The 19,193-nt window shown below is 36.4% G+C and overlaps 1 protein-coding gene across 3 annotated transcripts in view; it reads right to left on the bottom strand.

Annotated features, from left to right (window-relative positions):
* The window catches only part of FIGN (fidgetin, microtubule severing factor), a 109,593-nt gene extending 90,523 nt beyond the window's left edge, over positions 1 to 19,070 (bottom strand). For 2 of the 3 annotated variants that reach the window (XR_003398828.1, XM_026852854.1), the window contains exons 1-2: positions 18,849 to 19,070; positions 17,920 to 18,089 (exon numbers count right to left, since the gene is read on the bottom strand). Coding sequence is in view for 1 of the 3 variants with exons in the window: in XM_026852854.1 (XP_026708655.1) it covers positions 17,920 to 17,944 (25 nt within the window). In the remaining 2 variants the exon portion in view is untranslated. The remainder of the gene's footprint in view (positions 1 to 17,919; positions 18,090 to 18,848) is intronic. The other variant, XM_026852855.1, reaches the window with a different exon arrangement.
* Positions 19,071 to 19,193: the final 123 nt, after the last annotated feature.

The raw sequence follows: 19,193 nt of genomic DNA, 5'->3' as shown, positions 1-19,193 counted from the left end.
GGGTGGTCCACCATTTCAGTTCTATTTTACTAGCACTGTATACAAACATGTGAATACTTCTCAGTAGAAAAAAAAAATATATAGGATTTCAGATTACATAAAGCATCTTGTCTCTCAAATCATAAATGCCTTAGCAGAACAAAACACAACACAACACTATTTAGGCATTTCCTTCAAATGTATTGTTTCAGCAAAACCAGATTTAATTAGACAAATAGCATTTTAAAGGCTACTGCTTTATAACATGGTACTCTTTAAGGGGGGTTGCAAATGAAAAAACACCATTCTCATTTAGCTCTGTGGTTAAAAAAAATTATACACACACATGCTAAACATTTTTTTTTTTTATTATGGATTGAGACAATGGGGAAATCTTATGTCTTCACAACAGTTCCAAGGCCATACTAATCAGGTGTAATTTTTAATGAACACTGACTGTTTGTTGCTCATTCAAGATATTTCATTAGGTTATTCATTTCAAATAAATGTTTTAACCATATCAAGCTGTAACCTTTCTTGAAATGTAAATGAATGGTTTAAATGAGAAGATTAATAAAGAAGGGATGTTCCAATTCCAAGCATGGCATGCTATGTATTTTTAAATTTGTCTATGCCAGATGCTGTCAGTCAGAACAAAAAACTGTCCAAGCAGACAATCTGTGCGTCTGAATGTTGATCATGTTGGAAAGTAAAGGGGGAGGGGGGAGAGAGTGTGTCAAGGATTCATGGTCCTTCATCTTTGCAGTAGAGCAAACACGTCTCTCAGTATAACGACAGACAGCTGCTTCCACTTTCTAATGTGCCCTAACTTAGATCACTGAAAGAATTGTCAGCACTCAGAGAAACACACAAAGATAACACAGCCAGCTGCCATGAAGGGGGAAACAGCACAGCTCAGAAGAAATGGGATTTGTTCCATTTGCATGATGCTGGCTCCCTTGGGCCCCTTTCTTTCAAATCCAAAGCACAAAAGACAACACTTAACATATTTGCTTAAAGATGACAACCTCATGTTGATTTCATTTGGATGTAACAGTGTCAGGATTACAGATATAAGAATATATTATATCTGTAACAGAGACTGACAAATGTATCCATCAGTGAAACTGTCTGATTCATCTGCTTATACAGCCATTTTACCATCCCAAGGGTGCCATCTAAGTAGTAACTTTAGAAGACTGAAGGTCTAATTTTATTACACTACATTTCAACCTACTAAACAATATTATTTCTAAAATAGATCATTTTTATTGGAAGTCTCCCTGATGAAAAATCCAGTAGACACCGGAGAATTTATGAACTGTATGGGTCCTTTGAACTCAATATACTGCCCATTTTAAGCAACTTTCTTTATACGTGATCAAAACCTAAGCTCAAATAACTGAAATTGAGTTAAAAACATCGATGATAATGGTACCTATTTTAATATTACATCATAGTCTGTCACTATTTGAATATCTGCTGTTCGGCAGTCCATCACTATTTAGAGTGCTTCTTGTTACAGTTCTGCATCAATAAAAGAGTTTCTTCAATAGAAACTCTATGAATAATTATTCTTCTTCAGAACACTTTGACCAGCTACACAATCTAATTTTTGGTTGAGGTTTTTGTTGGGCACTCCAACAGTCACATGAAAGTGACTGAAAGCCGAACTTGCTACTCATTGCATTGTGCTACAGCTGCAAAAACAGAAAACCAAACTGAAGGGCGCAGGTTTGTAAGATCGCCTGTTTGCAGTTTTATGGACCAGCCTCTTTTAATCAGATGAAACAATTAGGCCATGGTTACACTCTCTCTAGTTTCAAATGCATTACACTGAACTGTTTGACAGCGAAAGTATCCCCCTCACCCCAACCCACCACCACCAAGTGACTCTGCATAATGCTCCCTACAGGAACTGCTTTGTCTAGAGGAACTCAAAACTGCTTGTTGCTATCTGCTGCCATGAAGAACTGCACTGTAATTCACTAGATTGAAGTTGTTTTGTAAAATGGAGTTAACTGCTGTACGTGGAATTTCAGCACAGCAGATGGTTACCAATCATTATTTTCAATTTGTTTAGTTTCCAGCAATGGGGCTGGTTGGGAGGAGCAGTGAGGAAGACACGAAGGGGGAGAGGAGGGAGCAAGGTTAGACACACGGGCTTGCAATGCAAGCAGTGCTATATGGCATAGCATTAAAAGGAGAAAAAAAAAAGTCTCTGCTCTGAACTGCAGCAAAGCTAAGCAAAAAAAAAAGGTATAAAAATCAGATTTTATACATATAGATAGATAAAAAACCTAAGAAATTATTATACATTTAAAAGGGGATACTTACTGATCAATCATTCTCTGTTCAAGAGTTCCCTTACATTTTAAATATTGGAAATGGACTTTAAAGTTTCCAAAGGTAAATTGTCTCTATTCACATTTTGCCATTATTCAAGTTTAAATCACCCTCTACTTTAAGTAGATCAGTTGTTCAACTGGAAATGGAAAAGGAACCATTTATGGACAAGTGCACATGAACAGAAATTAAGCTGTAAATATCTGGGCTGGGCCATTATTGTAGTCCAGAAACATCTGGGGCTGAAGCTCAGGCTGGGCCCCACTCCTGTGTTCAGGTAATTGCTTAGGTGATTTATAACTTACTATTTCTAGTAAAAAATGGTTTAAAGAGAAATTTGGAGGCTGAATTCTAAAATAAAGATGGCCTTGCTCTTGCTTTCATTTGTTCAGGAGGAAAAAAAGAAAAAAAAATCCTTTACAGTTTTTTCCCCCCTCTCCTAGGTTTATCAGGTACAATGTTCCTCTGCAAGGACAAAATTCACACTTTTCTAAATTCAGACCAGAGACATGACACATACCCTTCCAGCAACAAAAACTGGAGACCATCCATTCAGCTTATATTTGAGTTGCTCGGTGTTTTAATACTTTCCATCAAAATTAATTTTGGATTGTTTTTCCCACATAATTATTTTTTTTTTTAATCCTATAAACTGTACCGGTCCGTTTACACCACATTCACTTGTCCCTGCTATTTTGATTCATCTGAGAATTGGTTAGCTCTGCCTGCCACCATGATGCCATGGGTGATGTCAGCTGAGGCCCTCCAGTAGGCACCTTACCAGCACCCAGAAGGGACCACAGGCACCATGTCCCTCACAGGGACATTTCTGGCTCTAAGACTTGGCTCCCCCCACCCACTTCAACACAGCCTGAATTTTTTGGCTATCAGAACAAGCTGTAAAAGCCACCCACTCAACAGGAAGAGAAAGGCCCAGGATATTGGAGTTTGGAGGACAAGAGTAAGGGCTATGCTTGGATGATACCAATCCTCTACTGGCAGTTAAGACAAAAAGATTACTCTCTCCCAGGCAGAACAGCAAGGACAGTCTCTGACTGTAAACAACTCTGTCATCAAAAAACTTGGTTATTTAAGACTGACCAGATACCCTAACTATATTTCCAAGCCTTTTCCATGACAGCTAAAGCTTATTCTAAGAGTACCCCTAACCCTGCAGAGATTAAGTCTGTAAAGGGGTTAACCATGCCGCCCTCCAGGTGCTACACATCCTTTTTTATTGAGGTTTCTGTTATGTTGGGCAGTTTACTGCACAGCTCCAACATGCAACGCTGAAGGAAGGAACAAGTTTGCAACCTGGGTGTATGCCAAGGTTGAAGGGACACACTAGCGACTGTCTCAGCCCCTTAAGAAAAAGTGGATTAGATGAATCACAAAACAATGTCACCATTACTTCTCCAGTAAGTTAACTATCCATTGGCCACAGGTGATCAAGACATAAAAAGTATGACCTAGCACTTTCACAGATCATGATCTGTCTTGGAAATTTTTTTCCCCCTCCATCTCCATAAACTGCAATTATCCTTAGACCAACAAAAACTCTGACATTCTGAGGCAATGGAAAATTTTGCAGATGGGTTTGCATCAGCCTAGAAACATAATAAATCTCCAAACTGTTCATGGGTTATTGCAAAACTCCCCCAACAAAATCTGGTCCAGTATTATCTGTAAAACAGATACCATACACTTCATAAACCAAACAGGTTTTTGGTTTTGTTTCTGCCTTTTTTTTTTTTTTTTAATTACAATGGGAATTGAGCATAGATCTCCTAATTATAGGCCAGGTGACCTACAAAATAACAAAACCCAATCCCTTTAACTTTTGCTGGATTCTTTCTCAGTTTTTCCTTATATTGTACTAAAATGTAGAAACTCAACAATTCAGTTAAGCTTCATGGCTCAACAATAAATGTGCAGCTAGAATGCTGCATTCTTGCAATTAAAAAATAAAGTTTGCCCAGAGTAACAGGCCTATCTGTTCAACTATACAGAGGATTTAATGAAGTCATCAGTGGGAGATACTTTTCCTCCTTCTAAAGTGTCATGCTCCAACCACATTTCAATTCAAACTGGCAAAATATTTAAAAATGCTCAAGCAGAAAGTGCCCAAATTAAACTAGTATACTTTCAGGAAAAGTTTTATATTTGGTTAATGACACCCCATGTGACAAAATTCTCTTAAATCCCTAAACAAACTCACATTCTTACTAAACTATTAATTGAAGCATGACTTAATTTATGGTAAAAGATCCAAGAATACTTGATCTTTTGTCCTACACCAGTAGACCTATGGAAAATTTGAAACAGGCTATCAGATTAATTTGAATTATTGGAAACCTGCTGATTTCTAATGGTGATATACTGGCGTAGAGAACTATAGTCAAACATTTTAACTGGAGAACAAGTATGACTTTACATGAATATCAATGTTAGTAACAATAGTCCATAGGAGGACAAAAAGCTGTAATATGGCGTTTCCTGGGAGAAAAAGGTCAAGCAATTGAACCTAGGCAACTGGAGTAGGGTTAACTGGGTTTAATCCCACCTGAATTATTATCTAGATTTTAGTAAATAATAAATTTTAGTACCTAATTTTGCAAGTCTCAAATATTGTGCACTTCTATAGTCTTTACTACAGTAAAGAGCAGTGTATACCTAAAGAAAGATTTCTAGCAGGTGAAGAAATAACTGCGAGTCCCATGATTATACCATAGTGGATCTGAGTATTTATTTTAATAAAGATCACCACTAGAGGGAAAAGGAAAAAAAAGATAACAGCATAATAAATACAAAAGCCTTCCCCTCTGTTTAAAAAAAAAAAAAAAAAAAAAAAAAAAAAAAAAAGGCAAATAAAAGGAAAGCAAACCACTTACTGTAGCAAAACTCCAGGAATAACGAGGAATACACACAGATATTTTATTCTGCAATGCAAATGGTATTCTCTCTGTAGGTGCCAGCATTAAAAACTTATTCAGATGGCTGTGCAGGTGAGGGTCTGGCAGAGGAGGTTATTGGTGTGCCCTCTAGAGGCTGGATGTCTGGCCAAAGAACTTAGCAGCAGCTACTAAAACAGAGGAAGCTACCAGAACTAGATCTGTAAGCAGTGCTTACTCTTTTTTTTTTTTTTTAAGCATATTTTATGTACTGTGAGACACTGTAAGTATTAATACAGCAAACCAAACCTCTATAGGATTCCTGTCAAGTATAAATACATGCATAAACACAAGATATAATTGAAAAAGTCTTTGCTTAATGAGCTCATGGGTGCTTTGGCACAGTGCATAAAATGTAGATTTGAAATTTTAAGATGTTATATCAATTCCCATAGTTGAGCTTTGGAATCAAAATTTAAAAAATAATCTCTTCAGCATCAGTTCAGATTGAGCTTACTCTAACATGGAGCCACACCCTACAAATAACAACTATAAATTTTCTTAACACCCACCTGTGTACTCATAAAGTGTGGACCTTTTTAAAGGCAAAAACATCTCAGGGTAAAACCAGAGTCACATTTTGCATTGGCAGTAGGTAAAATATACCTAGTCAATCATACACTAGTTGATTAGCACTTAATAGCTCAGCCCAACAATCATATCAGCAAGTGGAATTTGGTGCGCAAATGCAAATGGATAGATTTTTTTTTTCTTAAATCATACGCGATTTTTATCCTTATTATCTTACAACTGCAGCAAGTAAGTCTTATTACAGCTAACTAGGAAACAAACTTGCTTGCCTGAAATCCAGCATTGAACTATCCATGACACTTTAGAAACCATACACTAGTAAATTATATTACAATGTAAAAGAAATCCCTCCTGAAAATAGTTATCCTGTAAGAAACACAGATATACAAGGTTTCACTTCTTTCAATGCCTTTTTACCACATAATGAACATATTAATAGCTATCCAGTCACAGTCTTTTGCTTAAAATATTTACAAAATACTCTAATTTGATACTGTTTGGTATATATAGTAAAAGGAAAGATCACAAGGAAAATAGTTATTTTCACCTCTAAAAGGATAGTTAAATGATAAATTAACATCATTAATGAAAACCTCATTATTGCAACTACACAATACTATTGTGCCTATTCATACTTAATTTTCTTGTAGAAATTACATTATACAGCACAGCATATAATCGGTTCTGATTGGGGGTAGGAAAGAACCAGTCGTTAACTATGACTAAAATGACCAGTTTTCCAGTGCAGTTGCCTTCTAATTAAATCTAAGTGTGGAGCACAGTCATTGAGATATGCTATAATGATTTGCTTGGAAGTATTTTTCCCTTTTGTTTTTTCCCCTCTGCTTATCAGAATACCTTACACCTTTCAAAACTAGAGCAGGGAAAAAAAAAAAAAACACACAAACAAAAAACCACCACACAAAAAAAAACCCAGCTTCTGGCAGATGCCATGCCAAGGCATGTATTACTCACCATCCTTCCGCCCACATTCGGGAACGCAGCTCATCTATTTCTTAGCGCTTCCCACTAGCAGGTACTAACTCAAAAGCTCAGAACTGTACCTCAACTGCTATTTCAAAAATACAAGCTTCTTAATGACAAACTAGACTGCCATTTTATTAGCAGCAAAACATACAGTTATAGTACTCAATGCTGCATCAAGCTACAGTGATTCCTGTATTTGCGGTTAGCTGTTGGATATTACACCCAAACCCAGTTCTGCTCCAGAACAGCTTCCAGCTGAGCATCCAACAATGCCAGTACTGTACCCACAAGCAGATATCCAGAGAGCCTGACACCCCAGGAGCATATTAAGTGGGCACAAGTTTCTCATCAGTTTATAGTTAGTATTTTCTATAAGATCAGACTTAGAGCAGAAATAACTTATTATATCAGAGTCTCTTATCTTTACAATGAAAAACTCTAGGTCACCTGGTAGAGGACACAACACATATTAAAGCGATTATAGACCTGATCTTAGTTAGAAGATAGAATTACATGTGTCTTGGTAGAGATGTCAGTAAGACTACGCAAAATGGACATTCCTGTTTTTTAGAAGCAAGTATCTCTACATTCACTATATTTCAAATACAGTTTCACAGTGCCAGGGTAAGACCAAGAGACTGAGAACAGGACAGGAGGGCTGGGGGGTGCAGGCAGGCAGGCAGGCAGAGTAGGCCACAAAATGACTGAAAAGCCAGGAAGGAGAGCTTCTACTTCTCTGCTATGGCTTTATATCAGCCAGGCTTAAATAATGGTATTGTAAATTAAGGCCCAGGGGAATTTGGAGCATACAAGTGAGCTTTTGTTCACCAAACCCCAAAAGGTATGTGGGAGATTTGGGGGTTTGTTTCCATTTAAATGGCATATATATTTCTAAACCATAAGTTAAACTATTTTGCTCTATTTATTGTACAGCCTTGCTGATCCAGTACCTGTTATGAAAAATACTTTTCCTAGCCAATACAGTGAAAACTCTTTAAAGTAACAATTATCTGTTACTGTACTTGGCACTTTCATTTACTTCCCTTCAGAACTTTTGAACAAGGAAGAAAACATCAAATCTAATGTTATAAAGCTCATAGAGGGGAAAAAAAAAAAAAAAAAAAAAAAATTGGGGGGAAAGCAACGGAGAAAGAGGAGCATGGCTAGAAGTCATTTGAAGGGATGCAAGTTTTCTAGTGTAAACACAGGAACTAATTAGTACGTTGTGATTTTAAATATTCTGTTATCAGAAGACAAAATAGAAATCTGTACTGGTATACTGCACTGGTGAACAAAAATGTAGGCACATACATAAGCCTCTACTCCCTCCTCCCAACAGACATGCACAGATACAAAATCAGTTTAGTCTCCTGTAAAAAGGTTTATCGCCTGTAAATATATCTTGGGATTTTAGGTGTACTTTTTCACACTATAAGATTTCTATACAAAACCAGTTTAATCTAACTCCTTCTGATTATTATTAGAAACTCATTATTTGAGGACATCTATAGTAGCTATAGACCATTAAGGAGCACAATGCCCATAATTGTTTAAAAAAGCCAGGGTGGGGTGGGTGAAGGGAGAAGAGGAGGAGGAAGAAGGTAACTAAGGGAGATTTTGCAATTAGAAGAGCATCATCCACTCTGCATTTTGTTCCTTGAAACACTTACACAGTAACAAACTGAGTTTGAAGTTTCCTCCATCCAAATTCACAAATGAGTCACTCATTATACCTTTACGTAGCAAGTATTTTTGTCCTAACGAATATAAAATGTGTTCTTACAACCACCAGAAAAAATCAGAAGCCCTATTTACTCTATCATACTGCATTGATACCTCAAGAGGGAGATTGAAGTATTTAAGAAGTACAAATAAAGGTAATGCCTTCCATTTTCTGGGGAAATTCCTTAAACACCCATCACCGGGCTTCTAAGATTTGTTGCACATCTGCATATCCAAAGTCAATACAAATTGCAGGGACTTAACGCCTCTGATAAATGAGCACCCAAAAGTGGAAACCTGAATTGCACTTGCTGAGATGCAATACTATTCGTGATGTTATCTCAGCCACTCAGAGCCTTCAAGCTCAAGCTGCAGCTGTTGTAGCAGCTCTGAAACAGAAAGGAACAGTAACTTTAGCCAAAAACGACTTGCCTGTCATGAATGAAAGTAACGACTTCTACTATCTCTAAACAGCTGACATCTTGGGGGTGGGAGAAAGAAGTGTGTTTGCTAATTATATAGTGACAAAACATCTTTCCTTAATTACTGGTGAAAATTATTACTCCAAATGAATACTAGTGTCTGTTTGTCTGTTATTCTGTACCATATGGATAATCTGATCAATGACGGAAGAAATATCCCATTATAACTCCAAACATTTCTAACTAGTGAAAACTTTAAAATGTCATTCATTAAAGCGCTGGTTATTTGCAGTCTCTACAAGCACATGATGAGATATATTTTACCTACATCTAACTTTAAAATAAAATCTTTGAAAAGCTTGAAACAAAGGCTTCTCAAACTTACCTAACTATGTGTCTCAACAAAGACGTTCTCTGCATATTAAGGTGTGCCTTTGATATATAAACTAATGCATTGACATATGCTAGGGGCCAAATAATGAGAAGTGCTTCATACCCTCCATTACATAGGATTTACTATCCTCTCTACCAGCACTAACATTAATCTGAATAATAGATTAAATTTCTCAATAAACTACCATAGTTTTTAAACTGAAAGCAGAAAAATACACCAGTCTTGTAGCATAAAGAATGCCTACACAGGAGTAGGAAATGAAATTAAATGAATTAAAGTCAAATAACAAAATGAAAATCAGTGATTAAAAAAGGTTAACCGCTGCATGAACAGTTTCCAAAATATATTTATTTCAGCCCTTATTGAATGCAAAGAGTAAGAAATAATTATCAGAAATTGTATAGAGACATGGAAAATTACTATCTTTAAAATATAATATCTGCCTATTTATAGTATGTTCAATACAGCATCAGCATGGATATGTAGTTAACATAAAGATGCAGATCTAGCACTAATAAACACAAAACCACTTAATTTTGTAAATTAAGTGTACAATCAGCTGAAGAGTTAGCAAAATTCACAGTCTCCTTTGATATTAAAAATAGCCGAATCTTGCTAGTTTAAACCCAGCAGTTTTCTGACTGAATGGGGAAATCCAGTTCACAAACTATCACAGGTGACTTTAAGCCTATATTACTTTCATAAGAAACAATACACATATTTGAATTTCTCTATTTTAATCATGCAGATGACCTATCAATTAAAGATCTTCAGCAAATTCCATAAATAGAGTGCAGGAAAGGATTCATAAAAACATATTGTCCAAACTGAGTTTGCATACAGCAACACTGCACTATTGTTTTAGAGCTGCAAAAGGAAATAGAATTGTGTTCATATACTGAGTGTATTTCTACAATACTGTATATACTGATGTGGTCCACAAATGCCAACAACAAGGGACTGAAAATAGAATCAATTCTTTTCCTTCTCAGAAACAATCTTGTAAGCATCTGAGTTCCCAAAGACATAAAAGAATAGTTACTTTTCTGAGATCTTTTGATATCGCTCTTCATGGTGGAACTATCCACGAGTGACGGGAAAGATCTCTTTTGAAAGTAAATGGTGAGCCTTCAAGTATGTTCAGATACATCTTTGCTGTTCCTTTCTATGTTTCTCAAGTTTTACTTGAAAAGGATGCTTGATTTTTAAAAATTTTGGTTTAGGTATCACAATGGGATACCTTATATCAGTCAGTGCTTGCAAACTTTATTCTTCCAGCATAGAAGCTAGCTGTTTCTGTGTCAACACAAGAGACTGAAATAATCAGATAGGTCTAAAGAAGACAGAGGACATTAACCTGCACTTTCTCAGAATCTGTGATGAGTAAGTTCATACTTCCAACATGACTACACTGAGCTGTAAGTTATATAAATAGCTACTTTTCATCTAAAACTACAGTTATCACAGAAGTTTGTATAGCAGGGCTACCAATTCATAATATTTTAAAAGTCAATATTGATACTATTATCAGGGATTAATAATATCTGCATATAAATTTATCATTCCCATCCACCCTCTGCTGTCACTCAGCAATATAAAGTACTTGTTGGATCTTCCCCTCACCATGTCTCCAGAAGAAACATACACACAGTAACATCTGTTGTACCGACTAGGAATATTTTTGCAGCAGTACAGTTCTCATAGTTTTATTAAGTGATAATTCAAGCTCACTGTATAAGTGCTTTTTTATTAATGACTTGCATGCTAGAATGGAGGAGACAGAAGAGGAGAAACTTCTCAGAACAGAGATGTTATTTCCGACATATTAAAAGCCAAACAGCAGTTGTTCTAAATCAGGCAAAAAAACCCTTGAATTAGGTTGAAGATACATTCCTGCCACAAACCCCTGTAACCTACCAGGTCCAGCCCCTTCTCCATTGTCTTCACAATATTCATTTTCAAATTCCATTCAGATTAGCAGGAGTTAGGCAAATATGCATTAATGTGTCCCTTAAGTATTTTATCACACTGAAGATGGAAACAAAAAGTTTAATTATGACCCATACTGAAGAATCATTCATTCAGACCCTGCTTAATTAGATGTGAGACAGCTATCTTAGATCATGAAGTTTGACCACAGTATGCTCTTACTGCTGCAGTATTAATGCAAATAAGATACAGATTACTGAGACCAATTTATCATCACCAATTTATCATCACCAATCTATAACCAGCTTGACACACGCACACATTCAAAAATATCACACAAAATAAATTGTGGCATACTTCTTCATGCGTTGAGCAATTCATATACAGAAAATGAACCATATGCTTCAACAAAGACTACGTGACACATTAAAAGTAGAATACAAAAGGGTTAAAAACAGATAACAAAAAATCCAAGCAATACATGATTTCAAGGAACCTGGAGCAAAAATGGACTTGCATCACCAAAGTGTGCTATCACATCAAAATAATTTCAGCATTTTTGTCCACATCACTTTCAGGATATTTAAAATTTAACTAACAATGTACTAGCAGTAGCTGCACTATACTTTAAAAGAAATGAGAAAATAGTTTCTCGGTGATGGTTAAATAATATGACTGGTAATTGCTATTTCAGTGTTTCATGGAACATCAGACTACACATTTAATACAGTATTATAAAAAAAAATTTAAAAATTAGTGACATGAGAGTCATCTGTAGTTGTGTTATTTTTAATTTTAGCTGAGAAAAAGATTAAACTTTTTTCCATATGCAGGAAAACAATTTAAAGAACAAAGTTTTATTCCATTATTTAAATATAGTAATGCATAGCTGTTCTTTTTATTGTACAAATACAATAGCCATTGTAGTAAGGAGTGTTGCTTATATGATTAAACAGATAGTTCAGTATTATGATATGTTTGACAGGTACTGTTACTAGCACTATAGGAGCAGACATACAATATTGTTATTACCATACTGTGTGTGCCGATACCTCATAGCAATATAACTCAGCAAAAAGGAAGCACAGACTGCATTTTCATCAGTGCAGACATCTCAGTATGCTCTTAATCAGCGGTGCTTTCTGCGGGTTACAATTTCTAGTATTCTTCCCATTCTCAAACTGACCTGTCAAAGCCCAATATTCCCCCCAGATTCTCAAGACTTCAGTAACCAAGACTGACCAACTATTTCTCTTTACATTTTACCCTCACCTGTCACACAGTGAAACCAACATCAACAGGTATTTAGAAGGAATATTAGTGAAGTCCACTTGTATTTAGTAGGTTGCTGCAAATACAAATTATCTTCTAAGAAACATAATACGTATTACACGCATTCTCTTTAACATGCTGATCAGGGGGGTGGCAGGTACAATTATTAAAGGACTGAAAGCCTTAGATTTCCTTTGACCTCCATTACAGTCTAGGACTCTCTGCTCCTTGAAGGATAAGATTGTATTTGTCGAACCTATGGTAACATATTGCAAGTGGATTTTCTCTGTTCTTCTGTGTTAGCTATCATACTTTAAAGGAATCCAGTTTCACTATGAGAGATGTATACGTTCTTTTGAGATTCAGAGATTATTTTTTTTTTTAAGAAAAAAGAAAAATTGAATGATCTTAAGGAATTTTCTTTATGCTTGCATTTCTCACACACTCTATAAAAATATCATTGGCATAGGGTGAAAAGGTCGCATGCCTCACAGAAATGGAGCCAAGTACTCCAGTAAGGTTTTTCACCTGGAAAATATCCCTATAACTAAATCTGTGTATTGGAAAATTTTTATTATTATTTTAGCAACAAAAAAAACTTCAGGCCTTTTCCCAGCCTAGAGTTCCCTGTAGTGATCTTTCCCATAAGGAAGATAAGTTTTCACTTAGAGGATAGCATCTCTAGCAGCAAGAGTTTAATACTCTGCAACAATATCAGGGATACGCAATCCTGAATTTACAGCTCTTCAAATTACTTTTATAGCTATACTGTTCATTTTGGATCAGATGCTTATCTAAAATTCCATATATTTTGGCAGCCATAATATCTGATTTAAAACAGCCTCCAACAACCCAAAGAACAGTGCTAAAAAAAAAAAAAAAAAAAGCTACCAAAAAAAACCCCAACACAGTGGGCCAGATTCTGGGAGCTGTAAATTACTGTAGCTCTTTAAAGCTAAACTATTTTATAGCAGCTAAGGATCGGGCCCAATGTGCACAATTCCACTTCAAAGTTGATTTTTTTTTTTTTCACCTGCATAGTGCTTTGCTTCTCAGCTGCTCTGTTAATAACACATGAGAATTTTTAATTGGTTTATCCCAAATTCTTTTTACACTTATTTTTATGCCTTTGCTTATCAATGACTCAGGAGGTGAAAAAAGTGCTGATTGATCAATTAATCAAGCTTTACTGACATACAGTACTCCTCAATACTTCTGAAATGCCTGCAGAACAATTTATTCCAATCATAAAATCAATGAATCAATGAAAAACCCCAGTAATTAAATTTATCAACTCAGTATCAATACATCTGGCACTTTATGAAAGTATTATGTGAAGTTTGTTCTCTTAAGGGATATATTGATTGAGGGCAAAGAGCCAGATATTTCTATTATTAGATCTGGGAATGCTAGATCAAAACTCAGTCTGTTATAAACAACATACAAATGTTTCGTACACACAGATCTCATGCTGATTCTGTACCATTAAACCCACTCCTAACAAGCAGATAAGCCTATTAATTGATGATTAAGACTACAGGAAGATCAGTCATATTCAATGCTTCTTGTACGCATTCATTGAACAAACATATTGACAGGAACCGTACAGAATCATTTTCCTCTAGGAATTATATTTTTTAAAAAGGAGGAGAGCATCTAAACAGAAGCAGATTTAAAACCTTGTTCATGCAGCATAAAATAGCCTTAATTAATTATTTTTTTAAACTAAAGCTTTGCAGTCTGAAAAAGATTATCACACCTCTCTCCATCATATATAGTAGTCATTAATTGAAAGGTGAACAATAAAGCCTAAAGATGACACATCTAATAAGGGCCACATTAAAAATCAAAACAAAGAAACAAAAACATCATCCAAGTGTTTTACAGTTTAAAGGGCTTTAAAGTGCTAGTATACAAACTATTCTGGAATATATTTTCAGTTGCTATCCCTTACTACATACGCATAAGCAAGCAGGACACAGAAGTTTATGAAGTGCTATTTCATCAGTTATAAGAAAAAGAGTAATAGGCTTTTAATATGAAGAAAAAAAGAAACAACGAAACAAAGCAGATTTTTTTTTGGCTCTGCTTAAACAACAAAAAAGTCTTAACAGCTAATGACATGAGGCTGTCATTTTTTACTATGAATTGTATGATGAAGATATCAATAACAATCCAATTGTAGTATTTTTAAAATACTGCTAGAATAAGAGAAGCAACCACCCCTGTGCTTTCACAGATGTTGCAATAAATAAAAACAATTTGATTGAGTACTGAAGATACGTTATTATGAAGGGGGGGAAATAACAAAACCCCCAAACCCACCAGATTCGTGTAGGAGTCACATCCTGTTACAAACATCAAACAACAATGAGCCTTTATTACCATGCTATGATTCCTTCATTTCAAACATGATTAATTAGCAAGTATAACACTCACCAAAACTCCCACCACGCTGCTGTTTGCTGCCTATTTGAAAATGGGTTTCTATCAAGTATCCATAAGCTGTATTAGTCTCATTTATGACACTGAAGAAAAGAAGTCAAAGCATCCTGCTTTAAAGGAAGATTTCACTCATACCTTAGCCAAAAAGAAAAGAAAACAAAACAAAACCCCAGCAACAAACACACATGAAAATCCTCTTTCATCAAAGGGATTCCTTGATAATCCAAACACAAACTTCATGCAAAATTAAAAACTTTTCTAAAAAGTTGCTAAGCAATTCAAATGGTTGAAAATAAGTAGAGATAAAAGATCATTTTAGTTTAGTTTTGGGTTTTTTTACTCGAAACCTCAATTTTACATTCGATTTGAAATACACTGCTTCTGTTAAGAAAGAAAGAAAGTGTGGTTCATATGTCAAAATGGAAACAAAAAAAGGATGAGAAGGGGAAGACACACTTAACAGAACTCTTAACATGTTTTAAGCTGTACAAACAGATATCTTCAAATGTACCTTACTTGCAATAAACATTGCGTTGGCAGTAAAAGAAACTTTGCTTCACGGGGAGGAGAGGTGGAAACTGAGATTACAAATACATAAGAAGAAACAAGACTGAGATGAGAACAAGAAAATCTGAAATTGCCTTCTTAAACTGAACTCTATAAATACCATCGCAAAAACAATGGAAAAAGGTTCAATTTGGAAGCAACAGATGTATTCACAAGCAAGAAAATATCACTGATGAAATAATGCACAGACATACAGAGAGGATCTTTAAAAATATGAAGAGAGATGCCTGTGTGGCAAAGCTAAAGTTTCAACATGAAAATAAAAATTAGGCAGAAGATCCGATACCTCCTTGGTTTACCAGCTCTGTATCACAGATACTTGATGATTTTGTCACGCCCAGAGCAGAGTCATTTTTAAGTGTAAATCGGTCCTACTCTCTCCAGCTTTTTCAATTTTAGAAATTTGGGATCAAAAACATCAAAGCAGCTTCCACTTCGGACCTAACTTTTAGAGGATCAATGTGACAAGTCACTGCTTGATAGATGTTTCTCTTGATAAACGACTTGTTCAAAAGAGACATTGTAGCTTTCATTTCCTGACCACAACACACTTTTAATTTGCAACAGCAGAGCTGCTCGAGTGTGACTAGTTCCCACTTTCCAGCCTTTCAGGATTGTGGCACTGTCAGGCCACATACATGGGCAAAACAAAAACTCAGAAAGAGGTGCATCCTCAACAAGAATTGTAGCAAAACTTTTCTTCGAACAGGAAACTGATTACATATGATTTCTCCTAACAGTGGGCTTTTAAACCCCCCTCCCATCTACCTTCAATCCCTAACATTTTATGGAAGGGGAGGAAAAGAAGAGAAATCATATTTGGAAATATATACTTAAGTACCATAGAATATATATAGCTGCTTAATAGTATCATGTTTATTACACATATATATATTACTGGTACTATAATTATTATTATTATCTGGGAATCGCATTTAACAGTCCAAACCGTCCACACCATCCAATTTCAGCTCTCAGCATACTGTCCGATTCCCGATTTAAAATTTATAAATGTAATATCCTCCTCATCACAAGCAGCAGTCCAATCTGCTCTGAATATATATTACAGCTTTAACATCACAGAGGGAAATCTCCCATCTGGCAATCACATTCGCTCCAACAGCTCTAGGAAGAAAAAAAAAAAAAAATGTTCCGTTCTCGCTCACTCACTCTCCTCCTTAAAACATTTCTCAGGGCAAATTATGTGCATCTAAAATAAACAGTTGCCTTATTGATCGCTTCAAAGTCAACAAGTTCTAAATGCAAAATGCAATCAAATCATTCCCATCATATAGCACCCGGGATATGTTTAGCAATATAGTCACCTACAGCACCAAAATAGGAGTGTACATTGTGCAACTGCTCTCTCAATTTCTTTCTTGCATTCAGATATGTTATTACGAGAGATCATCAGCCACACATGCCAGACCTCCCCCTTATCCCAAACACACACACACACACACACACACACACACACTCTCAGTCTCTCCTACCACACGCAATTAAAAGTGAACGTACCCTCTTTTTGGTTGCACAAAACAGACTAAATAGTCACTTCCGTTGTTAGTTCCTTAGCCTTAATTGCATACCTAGAGGTGCACCTACTGCACCACAACACCTATTGAAATTCCCCACGCTCCATTTTATCTGACTTTTTTGGAGGAGGGGGTGGCATGGGGGGCTGGAGAGTGACCGTTAAAATGAAGCCAGTTTCAACACCTGATTATTTCATTCTGTTACACATTGAGAACAGAGCAGTAGGAACCAGACACTTGTAAACTAAGCATAAAATACCACTTATTAAACAGTATTAAACATTCGACCACAACAGTAATTTTGTTTGTTTACATGCAAACCAGTCCCTCACCCCACATCAGTTAAAGCCTCTAGCAGATGATAACACTGAAAGTAAGAGAGGGAAAAGCAGCTGGAGTTCAAATAAATACTCAATAATTATTAGTTTGCAAAAGAAAAATATGCATTTTAGGCACGCACATATGAGTATGTAGACGTATAGGTGTATATATTCATTGCTACGCATTTTCGCCTTCTCCAGTCACCGAGTTTTACTAATTTACATACCATTGGAGTTCAGTGGTGTATATAGTGCACTGCTAGTAACATGCAACTTTAGGTTTTACAACTGAGATCAATACAATGGACAAAACTAATGCTATAATCGAAGCAAAAATGATAAACAAATGATAGCAAGAGAAAAAAAAATGCTTATATATACAGAAATTAAAATATACTATCAAACATTAGGTATTTATTACAAAATATTTGCATGCAGAGTCCTCGGCGTGTTATCATGCTATTTAAATTTGTCTTTGCTATTTAGATGCAAAGGAAGTAGATCCCAAAACGGACATACCATAAACACTGGTGCTACTGATCATTTCTTGCTGGCAGCACAAAAAGCTGAATTGGATTTTTCACAAGCAGGAATTCCAAAGGTTGCTTTTCATTAAAGCCACTTTTCCTCTCAGCTATCAAATGTCACTGCCTTGAAACGTGGGCCCTTTCGTCAGGTATTCATTTAACCTACATGCATATAATTAAGTGGGAAAGCAACATCAACAAAAAGGGGATCTCAGATCACAAGAGAAGAAAGAAAGGGGGAAAAAAAGCACATGACCAGGAATGCAAGTCCATGTCAATTTCACTCACTCCCATTGAAACTAACAAGAGCTCCAGGGAGGATAGTAATAGGATCAGTGGATTGTATATACCATTAAATTATACATCTTTCTCTCCCTTCCGAGCCAACAATACGCCCACCACGCTGTACCCCCTCCAAGATGATGTGCTTACATTTTACTGCAACAGCTCCTCTGACATATTCGTGCCCCCCCCCTCCAGCCGAGACACAGCAATTTAAACCTAACTTTTGTTTTGCGAGATTCTTATTTGCACTTATTTGCTCAGAAGTTAGTTGCCTCAAAGTCCAGCCCCGCGTTACCTGCAGTTTATTATTTTCAATGCAACTTAAAAATAAATCCAATTAGAAGGAGGAGGAGGTGGGGAGGGAGCTTGCAATCGCGAACTCTTAATCTGCCTACTATTGTTGGCAATGATCAAGGAGGAAAAACCATGCACTGCGATTGTATATCTGTACTTTCCAGACTACGATTAGGAAAGCAGACCAGAGTGTTTAGTATCAGAAAACGACTGCAAATTAGGCAAAATATTTAGGGCACGAGCAAGCGATTAAAAAAAATACGCGGTAGTCTCGGAGAGCTTTAAGATTAAATAAAAATTAAAACGGTGGTAGGAAGACTAGGAAAAAAAAAATCCTCTTACCTGGAGATTTGGTACAAGAACCCGATAGGTTAGAGTAGCATCGATCCGATGTGTTTGCTGATGAATGGGGGCTCGGGTTAAGTGAAGGTGCCTATGATTTGAAATCATTCCAAGTTTTTGAAGGGAAGACTGACTGCAGCCTCTGCCATGTTGGAATTTCAAACCCAAAACAGCTGCTTTGCAAGGAGCCAGCATGCCAGCAGCTGGACGCCTGCGCAGAGCGCCGCCGAGCCAAATTCAAATCACTTTCACGCGAAGAGCCAAAGATCAGTTTTCAAAGGGGGAGCGGCGCGGGGGGCGGGGGCGCTCCGCGGCCCTGCGTGCCGGGGCCGCCGCTTCCCGCGG

Source organism: Athene cunicularia, assembly GCF_003259725.1.
Source record: "Athene cunicularia isolate RWA chromosome 7 unlocalized genomic scaffold, athCun1 chr7_part1, whole genome shotgun sequence".
NCBI lineage: Eukaryota > Metazoa > Chordata > Aves > Strigiformes > Strigidae > Athene > Athene cunicularia.
This window is presented reverse-complemented; position numbering and strand designations above follow the sequence as displayed.